The sequence below is a fragment of the Artibeus jamaicensis genome, unplaced genomic scaffold (assembly GCF_021234435.1).
Source record: "Artibeus jamaicensis isolate MK-2021 breed Jamaican fruit bat unplaced genomic scaffold, CSHL_Jam_final contig_525, whole genome shotgun sequence".
In the NCBI taxonomy this organism is placed as follows: domain Eukaryota; kingdom Metazoa; phylum Chordata; class Mammalia; order Chiroptera; family Phyllostomidae; genus Artibeus; species Artibeus jamaicensis.
Window position 1 is genome coordinate 523,592 of NW_026521874.1, and position 16,995 is coordinate 540,586.

Here is a 16,995-nt window from a genome sequence, read left to right on the forward strand (position 1 = left end):
CTCTGGAGATGCAGAGCTCGTAACACAGAGTTCGGCAGGCTGCGGACGGAGGACCAACAAACACACACTGACCGCATTTCCGTTGTGCTTACCAGCAACCGATTAAAAACACAAGTCTTCAGAAGATGCCCCTCACCACAGCTCCAAGGCTGCAGGGTGGGGCGGAAGCAGGGTTACAGCTGTGAGCATGTGAAACTCGAAGTTCATTCTCCCGTTATTTATGAACGACTGCGCTGTTCCCACACAGACAGCCATACACCTACTTCTGCGCTACCTCATACAACACGGCTGAAAACAAATCCACTAGGAACTGGCACGTGGGGCACAGGCTGGTCGAGCACCTGACAGTCCGTGACTCCCTCCCGACACTGGGTTCAACCACGGAGCGACCGACCTCCCAGCGGGTTTTCTGTGACCCTGAGCCCAGCACTTGGGGCAGCTGCTGAGTGGCCGACACTACATTTTCGGGGGAAGTATAGGTGTGTCACCTGCCCTGGGACAGTGGGTTATCTATTTGCAAAAAAAAAAAAGGAAAAATATTTACACTCTTATTTCACACTACAGACAAAAACAACTCTTGATGAGTTAGACATGCACCTGAGAAGAAAAACAAAAAGTTTTAGCCGACACCCAGACGTTCTCATGATGCAGAGCAGGGCGGTCAAACTCATTCTCACCAGGGGCCACGTCAGCCTTGAGGTTGGTTGTCTCCTAAGGGCCGAATGTAGAGCTCCTTGCCCCTAGTCAAGGAGTAGTTGCATGTCTAGTCCTAACACTGCATCCGGCCCTTTGAAGGCGACCACGAGTCTGACGTGGCCCCGGTGACGATGAGTGTGACGCCCCTGATGCAGGGGTAAAAAGAGGTTTTTAAATCAATGAGGTCAGTCAATCCAACGACACTAAAACTAAGAACAGCTGCTTATCAAAAGGTACCACGAAGGGAATGAAAACGGGGAAAGGTCCCTGCCACACACACACACCCCTCACACAGAATCCGTGTCCAAGACACGCGAGGAACACGCCAGTCAAGAGCGGAAGGAAAACCCACAGAGACGCCGTCCCCGCCCCAGAGTGTGGCCTCGTCACGCGGGCCAGGCACGCAGCCCAGCCCAGCAGAGCACCTGCGGCCGGCGGGTGGGCGCGTGGACACTGCCCAGCAGGAGCGTCGGCACGCTCACACAGCACAGAGGTGTGGACACGGCCCCAGAGGTGTGCTGAGCAGAGAGGCGACCGGGTGGACCCACGGCGGACGCGTGCGAGGCTCCAACAACGCACACAGAGCAGTGTGCTCGGGGACGGACGCAGATGCTGGGGACGGACGCAGGTGCTGGGGACGGAGCCGCAGGAGTGACCAACGTGAGGTCCAGGTTGCAGTCGCGGTGCAGTGCGGGCAGCGGGAGACGGGCACCTGGCGCTGTCCCCACGCACAGCATCGCGGCTGACCACGCAGAGCCCCAGGCCCCGGCTCCCCTGCCTCGCAGACACCGCGTCCTGCCACAGCGTCTGGCGGGGCGCCCGAGGCCTACCTTCCTTGGCCAGAGTAGACAGCTCTGTCTGGTGGTCCACAGCCCCTTCGTTCGCCTCCTCCTCTTCAATGGTCTCCTCCTCGTCCTCCACTGCAATGGAGACCACCCAGCGTCATGAGACGGAGGCCGGGGCTGCGTCAGCACTACCAGCCTCAGCCCTGCGTCAGCCCTGCGCCTTCTCGTTTCCCAGGCTAAGTCTGCAGACGGCGAGCCCACTGAGACCAGAACATGGGGCACGGGGAACTCGTCTGCCTGCTGAGCCCGCTGCAGAGAAGCGCACAGGCATGCTGTCTGTAGTCACGGTGAAACTGCCGTCACCCACGGCCACAATGTCCTGGCCACTGTCTTGAAGGAGCCTCAGCCCTGCACCCTGCACCTCACTCCCAGGAGAGACTGGTCTTTGGCGCAGAAGAGTCCACCGGCACTCCCAGCGGAACTCGACCATCCACAGCCATCCATCCCCTGGACACAGCCCTCGCCACCTGAGGCCTTGCCCAGTAGGCCACACCTTCTCCCCTGCCAGCCCCTCCCCCTGGAACGGAGCGCACCCTCAGTCCCGGGCTCCCCCTGCTCCACCAGTCAGCACTCTGTGTCTTCCCTGTAAAGCCCCCCACCCTGAGGCACCCAGCCAGCAACGGCCCCAGCGACTTCTGGTCACGGTCGCCGTAAGTGGGCTCGCCGCTCATGAGTTCAGGGCCCTGCAGAGGGGACAGCGAAGGGCAGCAGGACAGACCTTCGTCATCAGTGAGGGACGTGCTGGCTCTCCGTTTCCTTCCAGGCGGTCCCGAGCCCTGAAACAGAACGAGCCTGCACACACACCGTCTGCAAGCCCGGGCGAGCCCCCAGGCTGCAGTGCCTGTCTGACGTGCACCTCCGAGGGCGCTGGGAGCCTGTGACAAGCGTGCCGCCATCAGGCCTCTGGTGCCAGGAAAGGCCCTGGCAGTGGAGGAAGCGCCCGGGAGCCCGGCACGACTGAGAACCAGTTCTCCCCCAGAGCAGGCGGATGCTATGGTGACAGGGAGTGACGCCGTCACTGCCGGGGCTGCAGGTAGAAACAGGGACGACTCCACACAGACGGGCTCACCCTGCTGCCCAGTGCACCCAGCGGGGACAGGTCTGCACTCACCAGGGCACTTTCCGGCAACGCGTCAGGTCCCTTGGGCCTCAAGTCCTTTCCTAGAAACAGGAAGCACGGTCCGCTTCACTACAACGGTGGGGACGCCCCTCACATCCGTCCAGGGCGTCTGACGTCTCTGCCGAGGAGACGGCCAGTCCCACCCCCTGCGGGTGACCCAGGGCAGCCCTCAGCCCTCAGCATGGGGATGTCTCCGGTCCGGAGAGGACAGAGCGGCAACGGCGAAGCTCCATGCTCAAGACCTATTGGTCTCACAGGTCGGTGATGTCGCCGTGGCCATCTCTCCACCTCCGCTTCCTCACCAGTAAAATGGGAGTTGTCGCGCCCACCTCCAACTGTCCCTTGCCACTGGCAGCCACTGTGTGGTGCTGCAGGAAAGTGCAGTGGCCACTCACAGTGGCTCCTCGGGGCACGTGCCTCAGTCCCCGCCCAGGGACTGGCCAAAGGGGACAGGCTCAGGCCTCAATTCTGAGAGCACCCCACAGCTGGTCAAGCCCAAAGTTAACTCGACCAGCAAATCTTGAAAGAAAACCACACGCTAGGGTAGTGGCACCGAGGGCACCACAGGGTCACACGTGGCCGCGAGCCAACAGCCTCCGGGGAAGCCCCGCTGTCGCCAGGCCCGGGGCGCACAGTGCTGGGGTGGAACCCGGTCTGGAAGTGTCATACCTTTCCTGGAAACTCTCTGTAAATGCAAGGCCTTCTTCCTCTTCTCTTCCAATTCAACCTGCAGTTTTATTTCCACGACCTGAACGCAGGAGTTAAACACAGAAGCGTATGACAGGAGGAAGCTAAGGCAGCTCTCAGACGCACACCAACCGGACCCACTCACCCAGGCGCGCCCAGTGATGCACCACCTCACCGCACCTGCCTGGCCCGATCAGAGGCCAAGGTCCAATTTTGGGAACCGGGAGTGGGAGCCACCACTCTGAAGAGAAGCTGCCTCTGTGACCTGACCCCCGCCCCTAGGAGCCACGGGAGGGTCTCCCGAGGAGTGGTGGACACGCAGCACAGGCAGCAGCCACGCGAGCCCACACGCAGCCAGAAGCAGAGCAGGAGCCCCGCCTTTTAAGCAGCAATGGCGAGGGACCCACCCTGCCCAGCCTTCGAGGGGACGCTGTAGGCTCTGCCTCAGCACCGGCCCCGACAACCTGGGCCTCCGGACCCTGGTGAGACGCCGAACCCACCTGTTCAATGTTGGACCAGAAACACTCTATTTCTCTAGCGGTCGAGGCAGCGATGCGCCTCAGCCGGTTCTGCTCCTCCCGCTTCCCCCGTTCTTCACGAAGCTTCTTTTCTTCGTGATGACGTGCCACTGTCCTGACAAGCTGGCAAGGAGAAGTTGGAGAATTCCCCGTGTTAGTCTGTATCACATCGCACTCTAAGAAAGGCACGGGAGTTTCTTAAACGTGTTCTCAGCCCAGGACGAGCCCGTCTCGGTGAGATGTAGCCGCGTGTGCCCTGAAGGCCGTCAGAGGCTGGGCGGGGAGACACGCAGCCAAGGCACCCCAGGGCCTTCGAGTGGACTGATGGCCGCAGGCCCCGTCTCACCTACCTTCTTGGCGGCAGCCACCTTCCACCGCCGCTCCTGGGCGAAATCGGTGGCCATCCACTGCATCTCCTCCAACAGGTAGTCCCAGTGTGCGCGGGGGCGCGGGGCCTCCTGCAGCTTTGGCAGCCGCCTCAGGGACCACAAGCCGTCCTTCCTCAGCTCGGCTATTCGCTGATGGACCTGGTTCTCCTACAGGGAAGGGCAGGCATCACGTGGTCATTCACTGCACCCCCAACGCAGACCCCACGCTTGTGAGACCTGCTGCCTGGCAGTCTTGGCAGCAAAGGTTAAGACTCAGACATGAGGTCGGAAGGAGCAGGCAGATGACTGTCTGGAACCTCAGAAGCTGAAGCAACAAGCCTGCCATCTCAGAGCCACGGCCAAGGCCCATGCTCACACTTATGAGGGAAAGAACACAGGCCTGGAATCTGCTTCGACCCACTGGGGAGGCAGAGAGACCAAATAAGGCCGGCCCCATGCTCCTGGCTGTACCGGGACAGGGCAGGCTGGGTTTATCGAGCCCACCTGTTTTGCTGTTCCTTTTCATGCCTCTAATGAAATCAAACAGAGTAACTGCCTAGGCCCCCAACGAACAGCAAGAGCCACTGGCTGGGCCATGACCTTAACCAAAATGGGGGCCCTGAGCACTGTCCCCCAGACTACGACACACGCCACCTCCCGGTACCTCACCCATAGCCTGTGATGACAACAGCGCAGACCGCTGCCTTCAGCACAGGAAAGACTCCACAGGACTCTCCCTCCACAGCACAGGTCACACGACTGGTGTCAACTGTGCCACCCGACCACAAATCACACTGCCTATGCTCGCTGCTGGGCCAGTAGCTGCCAGCTGCGCGTCCCGAGAGAAAAGAAGCTGCGTGTCACGGGCTGGAAGGTGCCAGCTGCTCACCAGTGCCATCTGCTCTGCCAGCTTGTCCTGAGAACCGTCCTGGGGCGCGGCCACACTCTGAGCTGGGCTCTGTGGTTTTGCCGGGGCTGACACGGCCGCCCCTGGGGACCGGGAGACAACTGGAGACAGCGTCTTGCTGGCTGCTGAGGAGGGTCTGCTCACTGGGGAGGCCCGCGCAGGTGAGGGTCCTGGGCCCGAGATGCTGCCAGGAGCAACGGATGAGTTGGAGGAGGTGGGCGGGGGCCGGGTACAGGGCTGCATGGGGTCTGCGGGTGGTCTCGCGGACGTCACCATCTGGTAGGTAGAAAAGAGGCAACAGGTGAGAGGAGTGCCGGCCTGCCGCCTCGCACGGCACGCAGACCCCACCACAGACATGCACTTGCTCCTGCCACCTCCTCTCAGACTTTTCCTTTCTCTTTTTCCAGCCTTTCTTTTGTCTTTGAGGGCTTTTTTTAGCTCTGTCATCGCGTCAGCTAACATTTACTGCGAATTCCCAGACGCTCACTGCGCCCCTTCCCGTGCAGGGCGAGCCTCACCGAGCAGCCTCCCACGCTGGAGGCTGCAGGCGGGCGTCCTGTCTGTGGGGCAGAGACCAAGGCACAGCGGTGGGACCCCCACCCCTGCTGAAGATGAAGGTCAGCCCCTCGGGAAGGAAGTGGGCAGCAGACAGTGTGGCGGGCCAGGTGCTGCCACAGCCCGGGGGGCCAAGGACAGTAGATGCAAAATGCAGCAGGTTCCTAACCCAGGCCACGCACTTTCCCATGTGTGGCTTGTCTCTGCACGTGAAGCAATCTCTTCCTCCTGGGGTCGGCGGCAGAGCCTCAGCAACCACACGGCTGTGAGGCCTACGGCCCGTGACGCTCCCTCTCTCTTCCCTAGAGAAGCCTGCCAACCCCGCGCTGAGGAGGGGCAGTCTTGCGAGAGCCCTCTCAACAACCGCATTCCACAGCCGGTCCTTCGACACGGCAGGAAAGCGGACCCGAGGGAGGCCTCGGTGCCGCTGGAAGTCGGCGTACGTTCACAAGACTCACGGCCACAGAGCCCTCGCCAGCGATGCCCAGAATGGCTGCCTTCCTGCCCTTGGGCACCTGCCCTCTCCAGCAAGTGGACAGAGCTTCGACGTGCACCTATGTGAACAGGGCAGCCAATCACAGCGCCTCCAGTCACTGGCCAAGATGCATGGCCTTGCTGACCATGACCACAGGCTTTTCCACGGGTGAACGGAGACCATAGACTCCACCTCACAGGGCCGCCAGGTATAAGAAATACGAGAATGCTGATAGTGTGCTCACCACACCACCTGACTGTTCTGGAAGATCGAGCTCTGCCATGAGGCTCAAGAAACCAGAAAGAAGCTGAACTGAAAGCCCAGGAAAGGCCTTGTCAGTGAGGGGAAAGGGAGGCTCTGAAGTGGCTCCAGCAAGCACACTCACTGACACGACCCCTGGACATGTGTCTGCAGAACACAGAGCCTGGTGGGGGGGGAGCAGAGGCCTAGAAGACGGTTCAGAGCAGCCCCACCACCCCCCAGCCTCGTCTCTGCCCCAATCACACAGACTCTTGCCCCCCCCCCCCCCGCCACAGTCAGCATGTCAAGTGGGACAGTGACCGTGAAGCCCTTTGCATGGCTCCCTGCTCTGAGTGTAGATTCTCTGATGAGTCGGTGATGACGACTGTGACCGCGGACCTCACTCCCTGTACGAGTCAGTCACCCCTGGCTGAGGCACCCTCCTGTCACACCTGCCACCCGCCCTCCCCATCCTACACAGCCCGAGGCCCAGAGTACCTGCGGCTGGGACGGCGGCAGAGGGGCCTGCATCTGCACCTTCCCGGGCCCCGGGCTGAGCAGGGTTGGCTGTGCGGGCTGCGATAGCACAGGCAGCTGGCCGGCGGCAGGGGTGGGGAGGGGGGCGTTGGGCTGCTGGGCCTTCGCGGGGATATGCAGCTGTGTCGGTGGCTCCCCCATGGGTGGCTGTGGCGGGAACTGCAGCGCAGGCGGCAGGGGCACAGCTGGGAGGCCAGCCGGGGGCAGCCTGCTAGGTAGTGGCGGCGGCGGCGTGTGCAGGCTGGCGGCGTTCTGCACCGGAGGTCCGGTGGACGGGTCGTACTGCTGCTGGCTTTGCTTCTGTCCGGCCAGCTGGGCAGCCTGGGGGGCGGGAGGCATCCCTCCTGCAAGACAGTGAAGGCCCCACCGGAACTGACTCCGGAGCTCGGAAGTGTCAACGATGAGCCAGACATCACTCCCAGGGCTTGTCACAGACCTGTCCCTCTAAACCATCGCACATGCAAATGGGACGTTTCACTGGTGGGGAATCTGAGTTACATCAGATCTAATGTTATAACTGAGCACATAAAAAAGAACAGAAGGAGCTGGACCTTTGCGAGTTAGCACCAAGCAGGACAGCATCGAGTAACCACAGGGGTCCCTACCGTGGCAGCAACTACACAAACACAGGAGTGGAGACTGGAGAGAAGCCCAAGGACAAGGCTGTGAGTGGCTCGTTAAAGGGACAAGAACTAGCCTCCGGGGGGGGGGTCTTCATCCTGCACTAACTGAGGCTCAACACCCCAATTTCAGGAGCCACTTCAACCGCGCCAGCTCGACGGCACGTGCTTTAGTCTGCCGCAGGTTCTAGGCCTCTCTGCACTCTCCTTCTGAGCTACAGGAGCTGGTTCTGGCGCTGGGTCTTACCTTGAACTGTCGGCATTAACTGCTGGAGAGGAACTCCTGCATTCACCCCTGGGTGCTGGAAAACTACCCCTTGGTGACCCACTTCAAGTCGAGGTCGCTTAGACTGCTCTAGAATAATTTTCAGAAAAGGTGCAGTTTGATGTAAAATAAAACCACAGAAGTTGTAGAAAAAAACATGTGTGTTTTTATAGTATTTGAACGGGGGAGGGGCCTTTCTATGCATGAACCAAAATCCAGAAGCCATAAAAAATAAAATTGATAAATACTTCTTTTCATTAAAAATTGGCAAATATAAGGAAAAGCATTTTAAAAAGGCAAAGGACAAGCGACAACCGGAGAGACAATGTTTGCGACACACATGACGGGCACACGGCTGGTTTACTCGGCGCTCAGAGAGCCCCCACGGTGACATGCAGAGCACGGGACCGGACGGACGACGTGGGCAGGGAAACCGGCTGGCAGGGGGGGAGCCGCGGCAGTTCATTCACAGGAGAGGTTCTGAGCAACCTTTTCAAAATTAACTCATATCGAGGCAAGAGATTTAACATTCACCCATCAGATCCACAAAGGCTGAAAGACTGGTCATAATAAAATGGCCCAAACACGCGAGAAGCAGGAGCTCTCGACGGGAGCGGACCGTGGCCCAGCCCCTGGAGGGCCACTGAATGCTGCCAGCAGCTAAGTGCTAGCTGCTGACGCGGCAGTTTCATTGCCCGAGTTTTTCCTTAACACCCACCGACACACACGGTGGGAAAAATGTAAGGGAGTGTTCAACGCTGTTTGGATTACAACAGAGACAGGTGGTGAAAACAAGTGAACACTGACCACCGTCTGAAGAATAACGGAGGAACCACCTGCACAATGGGATACCATGCAGCCATCAAAAAGCACGAGGCCCGTGGGTGGAAAAGATGGCCCAGTAAGTCAGTATCAAAGACAGACAACAGTGTAGCCCTGGCTGGTGTGGCTCAGCGGATTGAGCACTGGCCTATAAACCAAAAGGTCGCTGGTTCAGTTCCTGGTCAGGGCACATGCCTGGGTTGTAGGCCAGGTCTCCAGTTGGGGGCGTGCGAGAGGCAACCAATCAATGGTTGGTTCTGTCCCTCTCTTCCTCCCTCCGTCCCTCCCTCCCCTCTCTCTAAAATAAAATAAAATCTTAAAAAAGAGAAAAAAGACAGCAGTGCCCGTGTGGCCACAGCAAAAGGAAAGAACGACCCATGTCCCGAAGCTTGTGTGGATGGAGCGTGGAAACGCACAGAGGTCCCCAGCAGCTGCCTCTGTGGCAGGACACGGGCAGGAAGTGCCAGACCCGAGGTAGGTCAAGTGACCCCTTCTGAGCTGTCGAAAAATTTCCCATAAAACGTACTAAGTCCGTAGTTTGAAGAAAACAACCAGCCCGAGAGAACTAAAGGCGGGCGAAGGTCTGACACCACCGCTGGGGGGGGGGGGGGACGATGACGAGAGGAGCCGGAGGCGCACCGAGGCCTGCAGCGCCGCCTGCCGCTCCACAGGAACACCAGCCCGAGGACAGCCAGCGTTCAAAGTGGAAGCGAATCAGACTCAGCCCCCCAGCCCCCCAGCCCCCCCACTCTAGAAGCCTGTGGCCCCTGAGCAGCGGGCCCTGCTGAGGAGCGAGGAGCACACTGGCTCCTGGGTCTGAGACGTACCTGCCGGGGGCCCTGCCGCCTGCCTCTTAAAGGGGTCCGTTTCTGCTGCACTTCCAGCCCCTGCCACCAGGGTCCCCGCGAGGGCTTGCTGCTGAAAAACAAGGAAAGAATCAGGCTTGGGCCATTTAAGTGCATTGCAACAACAGACAAAACTACCACAACTGCCCCAACCACTGACCTCATTCCATTTTAATAAGAATTATCTACCAATGTACTTAAATATACATATGCAATGTATATTTCTACATAGTAAATAATTCAAAGTTCTAACTTACCTCTGGAAACAAGAAAGGACTTGTAAAAGGTCAGTCATTCTGGTTTTAAAAGGACTGCAAAGCAGTGCGAGCCCACAGCCCCCCTGGCGGGAGCCGGCCTATACGCTGAGGGGCAGGAGTCTGAGACAGACTCCCGCCCCGCCTCCCCGGCCAGCCTCCCCGCCTGTCATCGCTCGCCCCCAACACAAAAGCTGAACAAGGAAAAAGACTGGAACTGTTTTCCTACAGGAAAATGACACTAAAACCCCAGTTAACAAGTCTGATTCACTTGAATCTTCCAAAAGGTGCAGGGCACACTCGGCATGTGAAGCGGGGTCACTGAGTCACTGACTCTGACTGTCTGAGCGAGACGCCACTGGCCGAGGTGGGGCTGCGTGGGGGCACTGCACCTCCCTCATCTGCACCACCCCTGCGGCGGCACGTTAAACGCCAAGGGTGATGTCCCACAGCTGCGAATGGCTCGTTTCTTTATTCAACGACAACTACTCTATTTAGTAAGGCATTTTAAATGCAAAAGTCGCAACTGCCTAATGAAGTCGCTGTTCCATGTGGGGGCTGCTGACCCTGCAGCGTGAGGAGGGGACACAACACAGCCAGTCGCAGCCAGGCTGCGGGGCCACTGCCTCCCCTGGGGACAGGCTCAGAGTGCCTGAAGGGGTGAGTAAGCACCCAGTTACAGTTAAGGAAGATGGGGGACAGGGAGGGAGGGAGGGAGGGAAGGAAGGGCAGAGGATAAGAATGAGTTGAAAAACAGATGATATGTGAACAGTGGTTATCTCTTGGGAAAGAACTACAAGGAATTTATCATCTGTGTGTGTGTGCACTTTTCTAAGTTCCCCAGACATTTCACAGTGAACGTGTGTTACTTATAAAATCAGAAAAAGGTTTTAAATACAGAAACTGAGGAAGGGCTCTGTACCCAGTAACGGGCAAGTGTGTGCTACTGGACCAAATGCACCCCAGATACACCAACTCCAGAGGAACAGAAACCCGGCCCCAGGGGCGTGAGGGCCCATCTGTGCCCCCGGGACCAGCTCGGCCCAGACACCCAGCCTCCTGTCTGCGAGCACAGGACGGTGCGGGAGGCCAGCAGTGTGGAAAGGGACTCTCTCTCCATCAGCGCCACCGCCCCGGAACCTTGCAGACACCGAGGCCTGAGCACAGCTGCGCTTCTTCCCGTGCAGACGCGCGGCTGCCGTGAGAGAAGTGCAGTCCACACGCCCCAGACTCCCTGCAGCCGCCAGTCACCGCACTGGAAGCCCAAGTCAAAAGCACTCCGAAACACAGCCACGAGGAGACACAGGCCACACTCTGAAAACCACTGAGGGGCACAAGCCGACCGCCCAGAGCCGGGAACCGCGGTGAGGATTTGCTGGGGTTCTAAGGAGTATGTTTGGGAGAGAAGGAAAATACATCATCGTGAGGGACAGAAATAATGAACTGTTCAAACAGGAAACCCAGCGGTAATCCTAGAACCGAGAACTAAAACATCAGAAATAAAAAATGCACCAGAAGGCTGAGGAGCAGCGTGGGGTGCAGGCCGGTGAGCTGGGACAGAGCCTGGGTCTGGGGCGCTGGGGCCGTGCTCACCGGGACGCCCTGCTGCTCATCAGCGAACAGAGACGCACAAGGAGCCAGGCGGGGGCCGCAGTGACCGCCACCATCACCCTACTTGCTGCAGGCTGGGAGCAACCCGAGGGAGTGCGAAGCCTGCCCGACAACATGGTGCTGGAAGACAGAAGACCTGGGTGAAAAGACCGACGCGCTGGACTTCTCATCACACACGGAGGGGAAAGGCCGACTCCCTGCTCCTGACACCTCTGCACCGCCTCCCACGCCCGGTTCTCAGCATGACCTTCAGTTTCTCTCACACCACGTTCACGACGATTTTATCAGGAAACCTACTGCGGGCTTTAAAATACAAACGATTTTAACTACCAGTCACGTGTCAGAACTGAAATAAGAAACAAATTCTCATGGAGAAAAGGGAAGCCCTTGGACAGGAACTGGACTGTGGCTGCTGCCCACGTTAACATCAGAACAGACTCTACCCATCGAGAACAGCAGGGCTCCTGGGGGGTCCGGACAGCGCAGAGAAAAGAGCACTGGAAGGCCTGGGAGAGGCGGGAGCACCCTCCCCTGCCCCAAGACACAGGCTCCCCCGAGCTGCAGGGGCAGTGACCGGGGCTGAATTTCTGCCTGATCTGAACGAGCAGACAAAGCGCACACTGAGAGAGCAAGATGGTGCCTTTCCCAAGCCCCTCACCAGGACTGACAGCCACGGACGGACAGGACTCGAGGCTAGATGACCCCCGGCAAACCCGGGAACAGAGAGGAAAGCACTTTCTCCCAGGACGAGAGTGTGTCCACTGAAACCAGGTGTGCCGCCACTTCATACCTGCAAACTTTCACCTAGAGCACATATGAGCACGTGTGTCAGAATGAAGGGCAATGGCTGGGGTGGGGCTACGGAACTAGGAGTGTTCATTTTCCCTCACATCAGAGTCATTAAAAAATGATCTCCAATGAGGAAGGTTTTTCAGATCTAAATAACTGTAACAAAAGTGTTACTTTGCATACAGTAACCACACTCCAGAATGCCCCTCAAACCTGGGAAGCAGAAAGAGGGCAATCCTCTCGGTTCACTTCCAGAGCTTAACTAGCAACAGACTAACTTATGATAAAAATCCTGTAATTGACTGCAAATAACAAAACTCAGCCTGAGACTAGGTCTTAAACTCTGGAGAACTCCTAACAGTGCGGCAAGACCCCACTAACACTGGATGCGCTCGCGTGTTTCAAGTGACACCGTTAGCCGTCACTAAGTGACGCCCCGGGCCGCACACCAGCTGCGGACTTCCCCACGCACGGCGGCTGCTCCTGGGTGTTAACCAGGTGGAGCAGACAGAACCTCAAATCGGAAGTGGTGCCAGTGAGCCCTGGGGGCGGCTAGAGTGGGAGTCCGAGTGAGTGGGCCGTGCAGACAGGGTGCTGCAGGGAGTGCTGCGTGAGCGCAGGTGTGAGCGCACCGCGCCGCCCGGCACCTACTCATGTGACACAAAAGCCTGTGAACGTGGTCATTAGGGCTGTGAACCCACAGGCCAAACGGCCCTTTTCTCTGACGGAAGCGGCAAGTGGTCCCCTCCCTAGACAGACGTTGGGGGGGCCATCACACACAGCTCTGCTGCCCTTGCCAGACGCTCCGGGGCCTGTGGGGGCAGACAGGGGCCATGTGCATCCCACACCGAGCCCTCCGGGTCGATTTCTGGGTTTCATGCGGACACATAAATTGGTCAATATAAAAATTCTACAACAGGTTGTAAATGAGAAAACTCATGCTGAGATTTTTCTAATAGAAAAAACAAAGGGTGTTCTTCCTTTCAACCCATTACGAGAGACTCCCCATTTCCCATTTCCTGAGACATCCATTCGGGGTTGCTTGGGAAACCTGCAATTCACAGGGACACTTCTCAGTTTTCCTTTTAGTCTCCTAAAGACTTTTCACTATGACACACATCCTACACACAAAAGATATTAACACAGACATGCAATTTTGAAAGCACAGGAAACGTTAATCTGGATTTAGGGGGAAGTGGGTGTTCACTGAACACTCCAGCTTTCTCTCTGTTGGAAGTTTTCCGCAGTGAAGCGCTGAGGGGACGTGGGAAGCCTCGTCTGCACAGCTGCAGACGGCAGCCCTGCAGGGATCACTCAGGGAGGCATCCCCGGGCTCAGCGAACAACCTGCGCAGCAGGCAGCGGGCCTGGGGGCACGTCCTGCAGCGCCCGCACCTGCGGCGCCAGCTCCACACCACATTGGTCGGTTCTGCTTCCTGGTGAGCTGTCCCTGACAAATTCTGCACCTGTCTTCTGGAAGCCCAGGGGTGGCACAGGGCACCGTGGAGACCAGCTTTCACGCAGGGCCCTGAGCTGTGAATGGCAACCCCGCTGGCATTCCCGTGGAGGGTGCATGGCCGTGGGTGTGCAGCGCCGCCGGTGGACATCTCGTTCTTTCCAGTGGGGGGCTTCCACAGACAATGCTGCCGGAACATCACTGTTCCAGTTCTGGCGCACAAACCCGGGAGTTGCTCTGACAGCACCTGCCGGCCGAAGGGTCTGCCCACGCTCCCCTCCTCCACACCACGTCTCCACACTCACCGGGGGGCAGTGGAGGGGCACCCCCATCCCACTGTCGCACCAGATTCTACCCAGCGTAGTTCTCGGCCCTCTGGTGAGTGTGACAGGGAGTCGCCGCGGAGACTGCACACCCTGCCAGCCTGCAGGCCCTCCTCGCGTCTACTGCCCCAGGGTCCCAGTGCCGATCCCTCCCAGAGTGGCCCGCACGCCCACCCGTGTGGTGCACCCCTCTGCACACTCCCAGGGGAGGTGCCCAGGAGTCAACACTCTGACAGCCTCCAAGTCAGCAGCTCTTCCACTGTATCAAATTCACAAGAGGAGTCCCTGAGCCCTGGGTTCCGATTAGTTCTTCCCACCAGCAGGAGGCAGGCTGCTTGCTCCTTGTGCACAATGGGCCCGAACCCACTGGGTCCCACAGGCACTCGTCACACTCAAGACGCATGTATTCCCTGCTCACAAACCTCAATCCGCATGACTCACCACGTTCACAGACCCAAGTAGAAAAACATCACAAGGTCACGGGAACAGATTCGGAAACAGCATTTGACAACACTCAACACCCGCTCATGATAAATAATGGGATTCAAGGAAGTTCCTTAACCTGCAGAATCTACCGCTGACCTCAGGCCCAGTGGGAAGGAGGCAACGCTTTCCTGGCACAGACTGGGAAGAAGGTGAGGTCTGTTCCCACCACTCCCACTCTGGTCTCTGCCCGTGCAATACAGCAAGATAAGAAAATAACCACACAGATAGGGAAAACGTGGTAAGTCTTGCTTTCTTTGCAGACATGATTCTCTCTGTGCAAGAGCCCATGAAACCTACCAAAAAAGATCCTGAAACTAATACATGAGTTTAGCAAGGCTGCAGAACACAGGTTCAAATAATCAACTGCACTCCTATATACCTGCAATGGACAAGTAAAGTTTTTAAGTGTAAGCACCAAGCACGATGCCACAGAAAAACTAGAGTCCCCGAGTATGAATCTAAAACACACACAGGACTGGAGCTGAACACCACACCACGGGGAAGGGGGAGAACAGAGAGGCCCACAGCAACTGGACAGATGCGCCCCGTTCCGGCTGGGAGATGCCACGCTGGTCAGCGGACTCGGTGCCATCCCAGTCAAAACGCTGGCAGGAGGGCGTGTGGACGTCAAAAAGGGTCAGGAACTAGAGCCACCAAAACCATTTCGGAAGGACACAGTCGAAGAGCGCACGCGCTCCGACCCCGAGCCCCACCGCACCGCCCCGGCAGTCAGGGACAGCGCGGCAGCGGCACCGGCGCAGCCGAGCAGAGGGGGGGTCTGGAAACAGGTGCACGCGGGTGGACGGGCCCCTGGCACACACACAAAGCCACCTGGTGTGCTGACCTGTCCAGCACAGTCCTTTTTCGTGGTGCTGGGTCTCCCGGATACTGATGTGCAAAGAAATGAACTCAATGAACTCATGCTCACCGTGAGTTCACTCATTACAGAAAACTTCACTCACAATGAATCACTGAACAAAACGTAAAACGTGAATCTACATCACTTCTAGAAGAAAATACAGGAGAAAATATCTATGACCTTGGGTTGGACAAAGTGGTTCAACATGATGTCAAAAGCACAATCCATAAAAAAAAAAATTTAAACATATATCAAAACTTAATGCTTGCTCGGTAAAAATAGTATAAAAGATAAACCATAAAACAAAAAAATTGCAAATTTATATCTGACAAAAATCATATCCAGATTATTGTGCCACAATAAAACAAATGATGCAACGAAAAAGATGGGTGGAAGCCCTGGCTGGCAGGGCTCAGTGGACTGAGTGTGGCCTGTGAGCCAAAGGGTCACCAGCTCAATTCCCAATCAGGGCACACGCCTGGGTTGTGGGCCAGATCCCCAGCAGGGGGCACAAAAGAGGCAACCACATGTTGATGTTTCTTTCCCTGTCTCCCTCCTTTCCCCCTCTCTAAAAATAAATAAATAAAATCTTTAAAAAGATGAAGATGGGTGAAAGAAAGGAACAGATACTTCCCCGAAGAAGATACACAAACGTCAAATGAATACATGAAGACGCACGCATCACCATTAGTTTTCAGAGCCACGCAACTGAACACCCTGCATCAGTGTCAGGACGGTGACACGAGAACCGAGCCCACAGCCCCGAGCACCGGGGACAGGCGGGCGGCTCCTCCACGACACAGCGCAGCAGCCTATCCCCCGGCATCCGCCAGATGAAGTTCAGGCCTGCGTCCGCACGAAAACCTGTGTGGGCACTCGCTGCAACTTCACCCCTACGTGGCGAAAGCTGGAGGCAACCCGACTGTCCTTCCAAGGCGACAGGACCCAGGAGCAGCCCTGGGCAAGACCGAAACAGTCCGCTGGCGCATGCAGGCGCACGGAGTCTCCCTGGTGCGCTGTGCAAACAGCCGGCGGGCAGAATGGGAGGCAACGCCGGAACAGTTCCGTTGCACCTCGTCCCGGAGAAGGCAGAACCGCAGAGGTGCAGACGGAGGGCAGGGGAGGGCGAGACCCGGCCGCACTCCCGAGGCACAGGAGGGAGCGCTCAGGGGACGACAGAGCTCCTCTGCCCCCGCGGTCACTCCACTCTCCGTGCCTATCAGGACGCCAGGACTCCCAGCCAGAAAGAGTCAATGCTGCCGGGTAAGCGCAGGTGAACGAGAGAATAAACAGGGTTAGCGGCCTGTTATAACCACTAATGGAAGTAAGAATCCACACACAAATACGTAAACTGAAGAGAAAGCGCGCCATCACAGCCGAATGCCAACTGACAGGTGTGAAAGGCTCCACGGAGTCAGAACACCCACCCTGCAGTCTCCAACAAGATCGGATGACGATGGCTGAAAGTTTAACAGACACTAGATGCTTGTATGTGGCCTCAAAGTATCTTCCCCAATTTATCTTATCATTTACCCAAAGAAAAAGAATGACCTTCCACTGAAAAGCCACGTGGCCCAGTGACGGGACACGCCGGCGTCACGGCCTCCTCACATGGCCCCAAGCCGGCCCCAGCGTCCCTCCTGGGGAATCTCTCAAAAAGGCACCGCCACACCAGACACGAGGCCATGTCAGACAAGCCCACGTCACGGCGCACGCTG

At 57.6% G+C, this 16,995-nt stretch overlaps 1 protein-coding gene across 19 annotated transcripts in view; it reads right to left on the bottom strand.

Moving 5' to 3' along the window:
• EP400 (E1A binding protein p400) overlaps nt 1-16,995 on the bottom strand; it is an 80,608-nt gene that overhangs the window by 48,769 nt on the left and 14,844 nt on the right. For 15 of the 19 annotated variants that reach the window (XM_037160963.2, XM_037160965.2, XM_037160960.2 and 12 more), the window contains 10 exons: nt 9,483-9,573; nt 7,816-7,923; nt 6,910-7,292; nt 5,124-5,417; nt 4,217-4,402; nt 3,849-3,989; nt 3,331-3,409; nt 2,653-2,702; nt 2,260-2,317; nt 1,527-1,616 (listed from right to left, as the gene is read on the bottom strand). In XM_037160963.2, coding sequence (XP_037016858.2) covers nt 1,527-1,616; nt 2,260-2,317; nt 2,653-2,702; nt 3,331-3,409; nt 3,849-3,989; nt 4,217-4,402; nt 5,124-5,417; nt 6,910-7,292; nt 7,816-7,923; nt 9,483-9,573 — 1,480 coding nt within the window. The remainder of the gene's footprint in view (nt 1-1,526; nt 1,617-2,259; nt 2,318-2,652; nt 2,703-3,330; nt 3,410-3,848; nt 3,990-4,216; nt 4,403-5,123; nt 5,418-6,909; nt 7,293-7,815; nt 7,924-9,482; nt 9,574-16,995) is intronic. The other 4 variants (XM_037160961.2, XM_037160959.2, XM_037160950.2 and 1 more) reach the window with 2 other exon arrangements.